Source organism: Girardinichthys multiradiatus, chromosome 19 (assembly GCF_021462225.1).
Source record: "Girardinichthys multiradiatus isolate DD_20200921_A chromosome 19, DD_fGirMul_XY1, whole genome shotgun sequence".
NCBI classification, from domain to species: Eukaryota; Metazoa; Chordata; class Actinopteri; order Cyprinodontiformes; family Goodeidae; genus Girardinichthys; species Girardinichthys multiradiatus.
In genome coordinates this window covers 28,928,803-28,943,812 of record NC_061811.1, presented here as the reverse complement: position 1 = coordinate 28,943,812, position 15,010 = coordinate 28,928,803, and the positions used below count along the sequence as shown (strand labels likewise).

Here is a 15,010-nt window from a genome sequence, read left to right as displayed (position 1 = left end):
TAAGAAAATTCTACCCATTGAAAAGTTAATTTATTTCAGGAATTTCATTCAAAAAGAGAAACACAGGCTATGCAGTCAAGTTATTTCCCCCCTTACAGATTTCTTCTGTTTTTGCTTTATTCCCTCACCTACATAATCAAACACGTTGTAATGGCTATCATAAGTCATTTTCGAACGATTTTATTTATTAAGGGAAAATTTGCTTTCGGAACCAATCTGGCTCAATGTGAAAAAATAACTGCGCACCTCAATCAACTAAAATTTTTTTGTCTCAGTAGCCTCGGATTACTGCCAAACCAGTAAAATCAAGAAAAAGCTTAAACAAACCCTGTCTGACTTCACGACAAAGTCTAAAATATCCTAAAAAGCAACACATCATGCTTTGATGTGACGAAATTCAGAACAGATGAGAAAGTCACTGACATCCATCAATCTGGAAAGAAATACAAAGCAATTTCTACAGCTTTGGATCTCCAGTGAACCGAGAAAACTGTTCATTAAACATACATGTATACAAACCAAGAAAATCAGTGGATCAGTGGTGAAAGCGCACTGACGACTCTCTCGAGAGGTCACAAAAGATCCCAGAACAACAACTACTGTAAATGACTACAGGTGTCACTTGCCTCAGTTAGGCTCAGCGTTCATGGTTTATCAATAAGAGCAAAAATGGTCCAACCACTGCCGAGAACCCCAAAATAACCCAAAGGCCCACTCATATTTGACCAAAATATCTTTATGATCTCCATTTTGTAAACCAATGAGACAAAAGTTTAAATTTTGGGATGGTGTGTCTCCTGTGTCCATAAAACTCAACATTTCAGAAAGAGAACATCATAGCAACAGTCAAGCATGGTGGTGGTAGTGTGATGGTCTGGGGCTGCATTGCTTCTTCTGGGGCTAGGTGGCTTTCTGTAAGTAATGGATTCCTGAACTTAGCCGTCTAAGAGAAAAACTATAAATTTGTGTCCTTAAGATCACAGTTGGGTTATGCAGCAGGACAGTGACCCAAAGCCCATCAAGTTACCTCTCAAAGCTAGAAGAACAAAAACAAAGGTTCTGGATTGGCCTAGTCAAAGGCAGGACGTAAATCTGACTAAGATACCGCTGCATGACATTAAACAGACTGTTTATGGTGGAACCCTCCAATGAGGCTGAACTACAACAATTTTGTAAAGAAGAGTGGGCCATTGCCAATCATCAGAAATGTTTGATGACAGACAACAAGGCAATAAGTAGGCTAACTGCTAAAGTGGCTGGCTGTTCATTGAGTGCTATTTCCAAGAATACTAATGAAAAGATAAGTGGAAGGAAAAAGTGTGGTTTAAAGAAGGTGCACAGGTAATGAGGGTAACTAACATTTAAAGGATTGTGAGGCAAAACCCATTCAAGAGTTTGGGTGATACTCATAAGATGTGCACTGCAGATGGAGTTGGAGCTTTAAGCGCCTCCACACACAGATGAATCCAGTTGTGTTAAGCAACTCCTGATTTGTCAGAGGCGCCATATTTGGGCCAACTAGAGAAAGTAGTGGACTGTTGATTAGGGGACCCATTTTTGTTATTTTCCAAAAGTAGGCAGACAGGAAGTGGGGCCGAGACATGCAGTACAGGTCTCCGGGGGCGGGACTTGAACCTAGGACAGCTGTGTCAAGGACTGAAGCCTCTGTGTTTGGGTCGCATGCACCACGCTTGTCTACCAGGAACGTTTTGAGTACTGGATACTTTCCTGTGCTGACAAGATTTATGCAGAGCAGATTTCACTTTCCAGCAGGACTTGGCACCTGTCCACGCTGCCACTGATTCACTGTGCATAACAGGCTAGCAAACCAGTATAACCTAAACCCCATAGAGAATCTATAGAGTAGAGTAGACTGATCACCTCCATGCCACGCTGCATTGATGCAGTATTAAATACTAAAGGGAGCACCAACTCCGTACGAGAGCAAATACTGTCCAGTACTTGGACATACTTTTTAGTAGGATGCTTCCATTTAAAAAAATCTTTTTTAAGATTCAAATTTACTGACTTATTTTTAATTAGTTGAAAGTCACAATCACAACAATTTTGAAACATAAAAATATATTAGTATAATGAATCTATATGAATAAAGCATTTTGAACTTAATTACTAAAACATGAACTTATTTTACTATATTCTAATTTATTGAGATGTACCTGAAGAACCTCATTAAAGTCCTGAAGCACCAGTTCATGCTTTCTGCATCAATATTAATGACCATTTTGAGGTCCATTATGGAGGCTAATTAGAAAAAGTCCAAAATAATTACAAGATTTCTTCAACATTACATTTTCTACTTAAAAAAGTAGATCATCACTCATAAGGCCTTGCAAAGCTCAGGTAATGGAATGAAATAACCGTATTTTGAGATTCTCATCTGTTCTACATGAAAGTAGCTTTAATTTTATTTCTTGAGGTCAGAAAGCAAGTCTTTAAGGGTTTTGCTTTCGCGCTGAAGGAAACCATCTTCAGATTTGTTCTCATCCGTTAGCGACCGGCTCTTCTTTAACCATGAGAAATGTTTGTTAAAAAAAAAACTTAATATGGAAAAGCAAAACTTAACATTTTTATTGAAGCTTCACATTTACATATTGCTCCATACCAAGCAAGGAAACCTTTAATGTACAAAGAAAACAAGACACTTGCTGAAGTGTGATGTACCTTAACATTCACTGATATTTAGGAAGTAATTTGGCAGCAGGAAACATTTCCTCTTTGAAGACATGTCTTTACAGATGCGATGTGTAAATAACTGATGTCCATACACCGCTTAATCACACATCAAGTCAACATTCGTGTAAAAAAAATTAAACACAGCCATCCACCTTTGCTGTCATTATGCACGCACTTGCCGGTTTATTAGGTACACCGAGCTAAAACAAATGCAGGCTGAAGTATTTCACTTCTGTCCAAACAGTTCAAGTGCTGAATCAAGTTCATGATCATTTAGAAAACTTTAGAAGCTCTTCATTGTTCAAACCAATGAGTACAGGTTAAATACAGCCACAAGAGGAGCAAAAACAATTTTACCTTCATAAATGATAATTGACTCAAATTTACACATCTCTAGAAAAATAAACACAAATTAAAAATTAGAACTGTTATGAAATTTAAATTCAAATTACTGCAGGAGTCGCCCATCAGACAGCACCGCTTTAGGTTGGTTGCACCTAATAAACGGTCAAAGTGTACTGTCAGTATGATTCCCCTCCCTACTAATCGATGTTGGGCACATGTTAAGTGACAAACTGTAGTTTATTAGGAGCTACTGGCAGCACTGGTGAGTCGGTCACTTGTGAAATTTCTTGCTGGAATCTTTTGCGTGATCCAGTAGGAGCTGGCATGGAGTGAACTGATTCCCGTATACTGCCTCAAATTTCCTCATCTTCTCCACCAGTTTGGCAGCACCATAAGTGTCTACAAAGCGGAAAGGTCCTGGAAGCATTCAATAAGAGATATGTTAAAAGTGTAAGCACGATGTTGATGTATGTTTTACAACTAATGTAGGTCAACCGACCTCCGAGGTAGGGGGGGAATCCCAGTCCAAATACAGCGCCGATGTCTCCTTCCAACGGGTTGTTCAAGATGCCCTCTTGCAGGCACAGCACCGCCTCGTTAACGAACCGAGACACGAGCCTGTACTGCACATCAGAGTCAGATGACCTGCAAAACATTAACAAGCAAGAACGTCTGTATTAGCAAAAGAGTAACGAAGTTTAATTGGTTGAATAGAACGACAGCCCTCAGGACCCCAAAAACAGCCACTGCAGATATCAAAGCTATAACTAGGTACAGGATAATGCTTGATGCGGTTTTGACCTCATGCATTTAGAAAGCACTTCAGTTTCTGCCTATGACGCCCTGTGATAGTAGCAATACGTACAGTGTTGGTGAAAAGTTTATGTAAACCCAACATGGATGGGAATTTCATTACTAATGGTATACTTAAGGATCTCTTTTCTAATGTGAATTGATCCAACTAACAACTCCATAGACAACAAACTTTTGAATTGTGAACAAGTTTGAATTTACACAGAGGTTTCTATACATACATAGACCCCTACAATATTCATTAAGCAAGTTGCAGAAAAAACTTCACAATTTTAATGAGAAATGAAAAAAGGTTCCAGCTTAATTCTAGCTGGATGTTTAATTACTCTTCTTAGCAGAATGGATACTTCATTTACAAATAGATGATTTCCTGACACAGAGCTCGCTTTTAAACCTAGGTCAAACATTACCAGTTTAACCTATTTGCGAAGCCTAATGTTAGCCGCTTTATCCATTCCAAAACATGGTTGGAAGTGTGTTTGGGATCATTGTCCTGTGGTCCAAGTTTACCCATTGGAGCCAACCTGTCACTCTTAGATGAAAGAACATTGGTCATATTAATCAGGAACAACCAAGGAACCAACAAAGTGCAAGTAAATCCAACTGGAAGATGCCAAAATACTAGCGACACCGAACACTGTGAAGCCAGTTTGATGTAATGCTGGAGTGAGAAGGTGCAGACCAAGAAAAAGCCCTTGTTAGGACACATCTGGGTGTTCCAACATCACAATGATCCCACCAGAGCAGGTTCTGGATGAGATAAAGCAGACTTACATCAAATTGCTGAAATGGCCCCTACATTAACACTACCGAAAATGTTTAAACATGCCTTAAAAGCTGGGTGAGTACCTTGAAACAAGCCAGTTTAAATGAACTCAACCAAGTCTGCCAAGAAGTGTGGTCAAATGTTGAGCCAGAGTTATGTCTGTTAATGGCTATAAAACGTGTGGTTTCTCCGTGACTTGCAGAGAATTGTGTTTGCATTATAATTTCACCTTAAATTTTTTTTTCAAATGCATCATTAAAAGCCCCATATTATTATCAGATTCATGCCAATGATGAGTGGATGTAAACCTTTCACAGGCACCATATGTTGACTTGTGAAAGATCAGAGCGGTTATTTTTCTTTTGCTGTGTTGTTTAATTCTGACTTACACAGCAGGATTCGGTGTCATTCTGAATTTCTCAAGGATGTCTCCAACCTCTGGGTTCACATCTTTGCTTTTGCGGCCTGGCTGGTAGATGTAGCAACCTTTTCCTGATTTCCGTCCTTTAAAGTAACAGCAACATAAAAAAAAAGTTAGTAAAAAGCAAAAAACAAATAGCAAATTATTAAATCGAAACTCAAGCAATGAAAAGCCTGAACCTTTAAATCCCTGATCCACCATGGTCTTTAAAACCTCCACATTTCCACCACCAAAACGGGAGCCAAAGGCTTTGCCGAGATCTTCGGCCACATGAGCTGCAACATCAATGCCGACTTCATCAGCCAGCGTGGCCGCGCCCACAGGGAACCCGAAGCTGGTTGTAAGGGCATCCAGCCTCTTGGGGTCCACTCCTTCCTGCATGTGAACAAAGATTTGATATTAAGCAGAACAGTTATGCAGAAACAATGTAGCCATGGTAGTATTTAAAGGACACACCATCCACAAGAAAGAAAGACGCTACAGCTGCATTTGGCACAGCAACACAACTAACCTGAAGTACTCTTACGGCTTCAGCCAACATAGGAGCCAGACACCTTGTTGTGTAGAATCCAGGTCCATCCTGAGCAGAAATTAGAGCAATGTTTCTTGTAAATGTAAATTCTTACCACCACGGTTCCTACATATTTTTCAGGTCTCAATTCCAGAGTTCTGGGTCGGTTTCACCCCAAGATTAAAATATAAACAATTCACCGTGAATTTATGACAAATAGTTTTCAAATGGGGATCCGGCTTTAAATATCAAACAAAAATCACGTTGCTGGACATTGAGCAAACAGATTAATAAATGAAAAGAAAAGGAAGAGAAAGGATTGAAGAAAATATATGTATAGTTAGACTGGATAGATAGAATAATAGATGGACAGAAGGATGATAGACGAATGGATCAGACAGAAAGACTGATCATAAAAGGACAATGCAGTGTCGCCCCCGTTATATTGGAGGGGTGCCTCCAGTTCTAGATAGCTGATAAATGTTTCAATATTTTTGTTTAAGAGTTTTTAATAATTTATTTTTTTAAATAACGGGCTGCACGGTGGCACAGTTGGTAGCACTGTCGCCTTGCAGCAAGAAGGTCCTAGGTTCGATTCCCGGCCAGGGGTCTTTCTGTGTGGAGTTTGCATGTTCTCCCCGTGTTTGCGTGGGTTCTCTCCGGGTACTCCGGCTTCCTCCCACAGTCCAAAGACACGCCTATTAGGTTAATTGGTCACTCTAAATTGCCCTTAGGTGTGTGAATGAGTGTGTGCATGGTTGTTTGTGTGTTGCCCTGCGATGGACTGGCGACTTGTCCAGGGTGTACCCCGCCTCTCGCCCATAGACTGCTGGAGATAGGCACCAGCTCCCCACTATGGAATAAGCGGTAGAAAATGACTGATTTACTGACTGTTTTTAATAACTTAAATAATGTTGCACTTATATTGATTGCTTTGTTAGACTGATTAAAACAATTAAATTGTTATATTCCTAAAATCATGTCTCCTTTAAGTGTTTGTGTCAGCTAGCTCCTGCGACGATGGACAAAACGAAGTATCTTTAAAGAACTGTGACTGGATAAAGTATTTTGAAAGTCATAATCAGTCTTTTTGGCTATAAATCTGTCACTGCATACAGTCAGAGCCCAGTCAGCTTTACACATAAACCTAGGCTACTCAGTACACAAGTTACAATATACCGCTATGCAGCACACAACTGCATTCAATCACATTTTAACCGAATGACCATGGTGAACCACTCAACCCGTGGGAGCCGGTATGTCACATTTGTTGTTAAACAGTAGCAACTAAACGCAGCAATTCAACAAACATACATCTGTACCTAAAACATAATCATCCAATGCAGTTTTCCCAGCTGGGGAAAAAAAAAGGGCAGTCTTCGTCCTTCCGACAGTTCACAATAACTGGAGTGTTTAATCGTTTAATCTGACAGACTAGAATAGCTACAGATTAACATATGGCCTGTCGAGGCATCTGCTCTAATTCAAATGCGGTGCTTTTGTTGTTAGTTTGCACTTTTTGTTTATAAAACCGGCAGGTTTGCCTGTTTTCCCTGTCCGAGCTTAATGATTAATATTTTTTGAAGGGCAATTTTGAGGGCCAAATTTACAGAGACTTCATGATCTATTTCATTTATCGTTTTTGGTTGTTTATTTATTTTGGATATTTAAAATGTCTTCAAGTGTTGAATGTTCTTTAGAAATTAAAGTTTAAGAGGGCTAATTACTTGCATTATTTTTTGCCACTTTCATTATATCACTTGAAAATGGTTTCTAAACAACAACATTATCGTGACAGGCCTAAGTATTAATCAATCGTAGTACGGAAAGATGGTTAGATGCATAGACAAACAGATGAATGGATAGGCGAAAAGATGGATGGACAAACCGTTGATAGATTGTGAAGAGATCGATGTGTAGATGCATAAATGAACGAATGGAAGATCACTGTTCAACTTCCCTAATGTTAAAAGAAAGACGGAAGACAGAGCTCTGAATCTCACCCCAACAACTATGATGACTTTGCCCTGCTTCAGGCCCACTGCCACAGCAGATGCTGTAGTGTCTTTTGATGTCTTATCAGTGGTTATAATCTCGAGGAGCTGCATCTTGTCCACCGGAGAGAAGTAGTGCATTCCAATAACCTGACGGTGGAGACATTTATTCACCTTTTGTTCTTGTAAATAAGATGTTTGCTTGTATATTCACACAACTCTCAAGATCAAACCTTGTCTGGTCTCTTGCTGGCAGCAGCAATGTGCTTGATGGGGAGAGCAGAAGTGTTGCTTGCAAATATACAGTGAGGGGGGACCACCTGCAGACACATGTGAATAAGATCCAATAAAATGTAGCTGAATTCTGTGAAAAAATGTTAAAGAATAACACATGATGAAGTCTCAGTTAGTAATATGACACACTTACAGCTTCAACCTCCTTCAGGACGGCATGCTTGATGTTAATATCCTCAAACACAGCTTCAATAACCATGTCAGCCTTTTCAAAGCCCTTGTAATCCAGCTGGCCGGTCAAGTTGGACAGTATGGAGTCCCTCTGAAAGGATGAGATGCTCTTCTTCTTGGTCTTGTCATTCAGCCTGGTTTAAAAAGGGAAAAAAACTTAAGAACCGCAATGTTTATGGCTCATTGCATTGCAGCGTAAACAAGGTGTGCCACCTGACATGAAATTGCACCCACCCTTTGTAAACCTGCTGCTCTCCCCTGGCCAATCCTTCCACGGTGGTGTCCTTGAGGATTGTGTGGACGCCTTTGTCCACAGTCACCTGGGCAACACCTGCTCCCATCAGACCTGCTCCCAAAATGGCAAGAGTTCTGGAAATAAACAGAAGACAAGTCACCCTTTACTATAAATAGTTTAGACATCACCAACAAGGAGGTGAGCAGGATTAAAAGAAACCAGAGACGAGCAGGTGACATCTGTCCCACACAAAGCAACGATTCCCAGGAAACAAACCAAAACAAAAGCACTCACTTCACTTCTCTTTCCGGCGTTCCAAAGCGATTCTTCTTGCATGCTACTTGACCGTGATACAGGCCAATCAGGGCGGATGATTCAGACGTTTTTCCCAACTGCCCAAAATTCTGCAAAAAAATGAAGAAATCTGATGTTCAGCAAACAAAGCTGTAAGCACTAAATGTGCCAATAATGCATGAAGACAAACTTTACCTGAGACTCTGCCAAATATCCAGCAATGGGGCCCTGCTCTATTCCAGTCTTCACACACTGAGAAGAAATAAAGAAATCAGTGTCTTTCTTCTGCATGATCTCAGTAGCATGATTTCTCAGCTGTTCTTTTTTTGAATAGAAAAAAAAAATCTTCCGATCTTGTGCCTTTTCATAGTTTTAGGTCCGTCTTTGCTCGACATTAAATACACATATGAATACAGATGGAGCCTTCTGTCCCTCATCTGTGTTTATTTTCTGTGTAGTTTAGTCCATCATCAGGGTACTTGCGTATCTAAACGCAACAGAGTACCACCTAATCATGGGGGCAGTGTGGTGCAGTATAGCCTACATGTGTTCAGCCAAAGGAATGAAGATGAGGACGATGACAGAAACTTCTCCATCCACATGCCGATTTGGTTAATGGACACAGAGACCATCTACGGTGCCTCTTTTTATGTCTCTCTATGAGAATTTAAATTTTGGAGATTTTATCCACTGTTGCCATGTTTGCTGTTAACTGAAACATGCCTCTGAATTTGGAGTCAAACTAAAGAAAGTAGAAATTGGTCACACGATTGGTCCATTTCTTGTTAAATTCTAACGTTTACCATTTCGCTAATTTAAAACTGTAATTTAGAGATATTTATGTGGATTTATAGATGAAGCAAACTGTTGCACTAGGCAAGGTTTTCACTTACTTCAATGATTTTCAGAGGTGCCGGATAAAGTCCCTTGCTCTGCTTCATGACTTTACCGTGGACTGTTTTATAAATTTGATTCCGTACAAACTCAAAGTTCATCACATAGTCTTGAATTTCTGTGGAGAGAGATAAATAATAATGTCTATAATGAAAACCAACACCAGTGACTACAGATTTAAACACAGAAAGAAGGGAGGAGAACATACTCTGCATCATGTTTTTTTCTTTCTGAAGAAGGATCTTCTTGTTGACAATCCCTCTGGCACATTCAACAGCAACTTCTTCCAAGTACTCAATTGTTCTCTCTTCTGGACCTTTAAGCCCAGGTCCTGGAACATGAAGGAAAACAAAGTGTCATCTTCCTGACTCGGGGATGGAAAGTTAGAGGTGAATGCTTATAAAGCCCAAAGTCAGTCATGCTTTATAAAACTCAATTTAAAAAATTTTTTAATGTGTGACTTAAGACAGACTTTTACCTAGTGGGTCTACAAGCTGGTGGACAAGCCCCATCTTCTTGGCTTTATCTGCTCTGATGTTTCTTCCTGTAAGCATCATGTCGAAGGCACTTGGAAGCCCAACCTATCGGTTACAACAGTAGCAGACATTTGCACACTGGTAAACAAAGTTTAAATTAAAACTATAAAAAAAAAAAAAAAATCACATTTATTATTATTATTTTTTTGTTATACAGTCAAGTATTTTTCTTGTGAGATCTAAAGCGCAATAATCAGGGATGTTAAAATCAAAAGAGGTGAGAGGTTTAATCTGGGGTTTTAGTAACAATTTCAGTGTTTTCCACCCTTGACACAGTCATTCTTAGTGAAAGAGATTGTATTAGCCATGTCAGCTTCCTCCCAATGTGTCTGACAGGGCACTCAGATACCTTGTATTGATGCACAGAGTGAAGCTGAAACACCACACATTCAATTTTAGGATTTTCAAAGCACTACAGTTATGAAGCACGAAAACAACTTTTTTTAAAAGAGGTTTTTCCAACTGAGCATGAACTGGACCTGGGCGGAGAATGCTTTGAACCCCTGTATTAATGAGACAAGCACGGTATTGTTAGTTGAGCACTTTAGTCAACTATTCTGCATTGAAATCTTACCAGCAGGGGCAATCTATCAGTTTACCGAGCGTCAAGAAAAACTGATACCGTTTGAATTTATAGATCATTATGACGTTTTGGACTCACAGCTGATTCCTATTTCCTAAATGATAAAGACTGGGATGTTCCTAGCAATATCTACATCTCTAATAAGCATTTACCCCCTATTTCTATTGATTTTAATTGACTCGTATAACATTTTTCATACATTTTTTAGTCCTAAAAGACACAGAAATGTAAAAAAAACTATATCAAACTTTTTTATATGACAGAAAAACAGTGTTGCTGGTTTGTTTTTTCTTTTCATACCAATATACTTTATATGAACGGGAACTTTGTCAAACAGTCACTTGCAAGAGCGGTAGGATGGGGAGCAATTCTGAGTTGATATGTATCAGAGAAGACCAGCATGTCCCTCACGTTCCTCAGTTTCTAATGAGATGTAATTAGACTATTTTTTAATAAGCCAAACACTACAAATTCAGAAGCTAATGTTGCTAATGTTCAGTTGCCTGAAAGTGCTTAAAAAGAGTAATAAATAAATACATTTATAAGCTTTGTGAAGGTGAAAGTAGCATTTCTGGTCTTAGCTATTTAACTATAGACCTGAGAGGCTGAGGGAAGAATCTTAGAGTTGGCCACAAACATCTTAAATTATGACTATAATCTTCAGGTAGTCTAGCTTGAAAGGGTTTTTCCCCCTGAAGAAAAAAAAAACTATTACTGAATTATTTGAACATAATGTCTATAGTTGACAGACATTCACTTGTTTGTGAGCTGATAAAATGTCTAGGAAATCAAAAAATAGAAATAAGATACAACATTTCCAACACAAACCACTTTAGGAAGTCTCTGTGTGCCACCAGCTCCAGGTAGAAGGCCCAGCATTACTTCAGGAGTACCAAGAACTGTCTTCTTGCTTTTAGTTGCAATTCTGTACTGACAGGCAATGGCAAACTAAAATAGAAAAGAATACAGTATTAAATCCACCCTCAAAATACCTTTATGGTTTAAAGTTACTCCATCTACCTCCAACCCTCCTCCTAAACAAGAACCATTGATGGCGGCAACAACAGGTTTCGGAGATTTTTCAATCTGCTCAAACATCTTCTGTCCTTCCTGAGAGAGTTTTGTAACCTCCTCTGCATTGTTGCAGGCCTGGATCATACTGAAAAGAAAACAAGGTTGTTGTTTTTTTTCCAAAGCAATATATTTAAAGAACAGAATGTATTAATGCATTAAGACTACTTTTGAGATTTTATTAAGAGATGCCATCATGAAAGTGATCACAAAGCAGTGTTGGAAGAGTTTTTCTCTGGTGGGACGAGATCAGAGACAAACTATCACAGGGGTTGAATTTTACTACGTTATTAACCATTAGCATTTTTTATAGAAATCAAAACTTTATAAAAACCAGTGGCTCGCCACAAAATACTTACTTTTATTCCCAAGTAAACAAATACGAAAATGGTTGGGCAACACAAGATATCATTTTCTTCACAAACATGCAATTTCCACAGCACTGCAAAATGAGGTCACATAAACAAGAGTTATGGGTAATCAATTTCACTTACTTGATATCAGCTCCTGCAATGAAGCATCCTGGCTTTGAGGAGATGAGAACAGCACTTTTAACAGCCTCGTTGGCCCACACTTCATTCATCACTTCCGTCATCTCCTTTTGCATCTGAATTGACAGTGTGTTAACCTAGAAGCAGACATGGAGCACAACAAAAGTCACATTTCTTCTGTATAATTCAGAGATGTACAGTTTTTTTAATTGTTTTGAAAGAGTTCACACCTTGGAGTTCGGATCATTGATCCGTATGACAGCAACATCATTCTTGACTTCATAGTTAACATGGGTTCGGGCTGAAATTAGACAAGTAGTTGCATAACTGTTTCAATGGCGCTGAGGTGAAAGTAATCACATATGCTGTGTATATTAAAAGTAAATTACCAAGCATGGCTGGAGCTACTGAGAAGGTGCGGAAAGTATTGCCTAAAAAAAGGAAACAGTGGAATATTATTACAATTGTATACAACACTGGTTAAACTGCATTTATGTTACTATCAACAAGTATGTGGCTTCTGTTTTTAAAGGGCTAAAGGGAGTACGAGTGGGGTTGCATTCTACATTTTGACCCTAAAACAGACATTGAATGCATTTGACACTAACTGTTAAGGTTGTTAAGGTCATTTTTAAAAATGAGTCAAGTAGATTTCCTTTTTTGTTGTGCCACATTGTTCTCTGTTTCAGCTTTTAAATGGTGGAAATATATACATTTCTACAGTAAACAAAACTTGACCTATTGGTTGAAACAATGACTATTACGAGTCAAATTAAATGGGTAATATTTAATCCAGGTACTGGAAAGGTAAAGCATTTATGCAAGAACATTTTCTACAAGTTTCCTGGCAATATCTGTAACTGGAAAAATATTTTTCTTTCTGATGAAAATTCTGTTTTAACTCACAATTCATTTAGGTTTTAATATAAACTGGAGGGCACAGATTAACCCAAAATTTCAGACCTTAAAATGCTAAAGCTTTTTTGATTTTCTACCTACATGCACAATCGTTTTATCAACTAAAATTTGTGATCTTTCAAAAATATTTCATAACTGCTTTGAAGATTTTACATACAAACCTAATATTATGCGTTTTTTATCTGCATATATTCTTGTACCTGTATGGAATAAGCACTATTCTTGCCACATATTCCAAATATTTTCTATTTTTATAATGACTAACTTTCTAAAAGTCCTTACAAAATACATGCACTGTACATGAGACGTTTACTGCCTTGACCTCAGTCGGTCTTTGCCGTGCTATTGGAGAATGACCCTTCACCTACATTCGCCGCCTACCGGGGACTCAGTGGCCATCACAATGGCGAATGAATGGCACATCGCTTTAAATCCAGCTCCAAACTATCCAAACAGAGTCGTCAACGACACGAAGTTACAACTTGAAACAAAATTATCCAATTCAGCTATTCTTTTCAAAAAGGCTGCTATCGCACCAATGATTCCGTATCATTGAGCTAGTTAGCACTGGTAGGTTTCCTCAAAGGTTTGCAGCCTCAAACAAATACATTATAGCAAATAATCTCTTCATAGAATTTCCGTATAAATGCTCATAAATATATACTTTCGTTGGACTATCAAAACGAGCCTGCTGTGATATACAATACCACATATTTATTTTGAGCTAGCTAGCAGCTAAGCAAACAGGGTAATTATTCGACTAGGGCACCTGGCAGTGTCAGGTATCTCCAATATAACTTCGCACTGGTTTGTTTCGTTATTGTTTAGAACCAAAAACCGGTGTACTCCACCTGAGAAAAGAGCATATCGTCTGCCTGACAATCTGGAGAGAACACCAAGAGCTCGAACACCAGCCATGTTGGGAGCGGAGGTCAGTCTGCGGAGCTAAGAAGTGCTGCTAGCTGGACTCGCTCACTGTCAAAGTAGCATTATTCTACTTCCTGAGACGGAGCCATCGGACAAGACGCTGATTGGCTATTGTTGAAACCCCGCATCTCATTGGTTTATTTCATAAGCTCGCAGTTCAGCTGACTTTTTAGTCTTTTTATTCCCAATTCAACTTTATCTTAAATTAATCAAAATGTATTAACATTATCTATTTATTTGTGTTTATCTTGTTTTTTTTAAACTTTGTAATTAACAATTTTGTATCATTTGTAAATCTAGATTTAATCTTTTCAAGATTTATTTCTATATTTTAGAAGACATGAACATACAATTTTTTGTCAAGTCTCCTTTCCTTCTAATCAACACAACTGCGTTTTCTTAATCCATGAAAGCAATGTCGCCTCCGTTAACTACCCATTGCTGAAAATTTCTGATTTACCCCCCATATTTAGCCTTGCAAAGCTATTTTTTCTTTTTGTTGTTGTTTTTAGTTTTCCATTATCTGATGTAAAGCACAATTCAGGTGTTTGCAACATAAATAAAAAAAAAAAAACGGTTTTCGAAACAACATGAAAATACTGTTGTTATGACAATTATATGCCTTTGGCAAATATTAAAGTTCATACATGACAACCAATTAGTGGTAATTGCAACAAGCTGCCACACGATGGAGGCATAATTCAGCAGGGTTGTCTCAGGACTACAGTCTTCAGATCCAATTTATTTAAATGTACAGCTTGAGCTATTAATTTTGTTTTTTTAAATGCTGTCTTATTCTGCCAGCTTTGACAAAATACAATAAAATACTACCTTTTGTGTGCAATGGTGATCACAGTGATGCAGCCTTTATTTGTGATATTTATTTAACATATACATATTATTAGACTATAGATTAGCAATTCAACAATAATTTTTAGAAATCTGTAGATCATAGAAACATACTCAGCTCAACATTATATTATAGTAGTGTATTTACTGCATATTAATGCTTGGGTTTGTCATTGTTGGAGGGGGAACATCATTTAATGTGT

At 38.3% G+C, this 15,010-nt stretch overlaps 1 protein-coding gene across 1 annotated transcript; it reads right to left on the bottom strand.

The window, feature by feature from the left end:
* Positions 1-2,565: 2,565 nt before the first annotated feature.
* hadhab (hydroxyacyl-CoA dehydrogenase trifunctional multienzyme complex subunit alpha b) lies at positions 2,566-14,026 on the bottom strand. The gene is made up of 20 exons (XM_047346258.1): positions 13,883-14,026; positions 12,503-12,544; positions 12,344-12,414; positions 12,117-12,250; positions 11,572-11,710; positions 11,380-11,499; positions 9,911-10,013; positions 9,641-9,763; positions 9,432-9,550; positions 8,734-8,790; positions 8,539-8,648; positions 8,244-8,378; positions 7,972-8,143; positions 7,778-7,864; positions 7,554-7,694; positions 5,551-5,619; positions 5,219-5,414; positions 5,008-5,122; positions 3,539-3,684; positions 2,566-3,456 (listed from the first exon to the last, which is right to left on the bottom strand). Exons 1-20 carry the CDS (start codon positions 13,947-13,949, stop codon positions 3,311-3,313), a joined length of 2,292 nt encoding a protein of 763 aa, XP_047202214.1. The 5' UTR covers positions 13,950-14,026; the 3' UTR covers positions 2,566-3,310.
* Positions 14,027-15,010: the final 984 nt, after the last annotated feature.

What these genes read in the sequence shown, in the direction of transcription:
- hadhab (XM_047346258.1), bottom strand. Translation starts at nt 13,949, where the DNA reads ATGGCTGGTGTTCGAGCTCTTGGTGTTCTCTCCAGATTGTCAGGCAGA. An exon ending in TCAATGATCCGAACTCCAAG is followed by an intron (nt 12,251 to 12,343) that starts GTGTGAACTCTT and finishes GTCTGCTTCTAG; the next exon opens with GTTAACACACTGTCAATTCA. An exon ending in CCAGCAAGAGACCAGACAAG is followed by an intron (nt 7,695 to 7,777) that starts GTTTGATCTTGA and finishes CTCCACCGTCAG; the next exon opens with GTTATTGGAATGCACTACTT.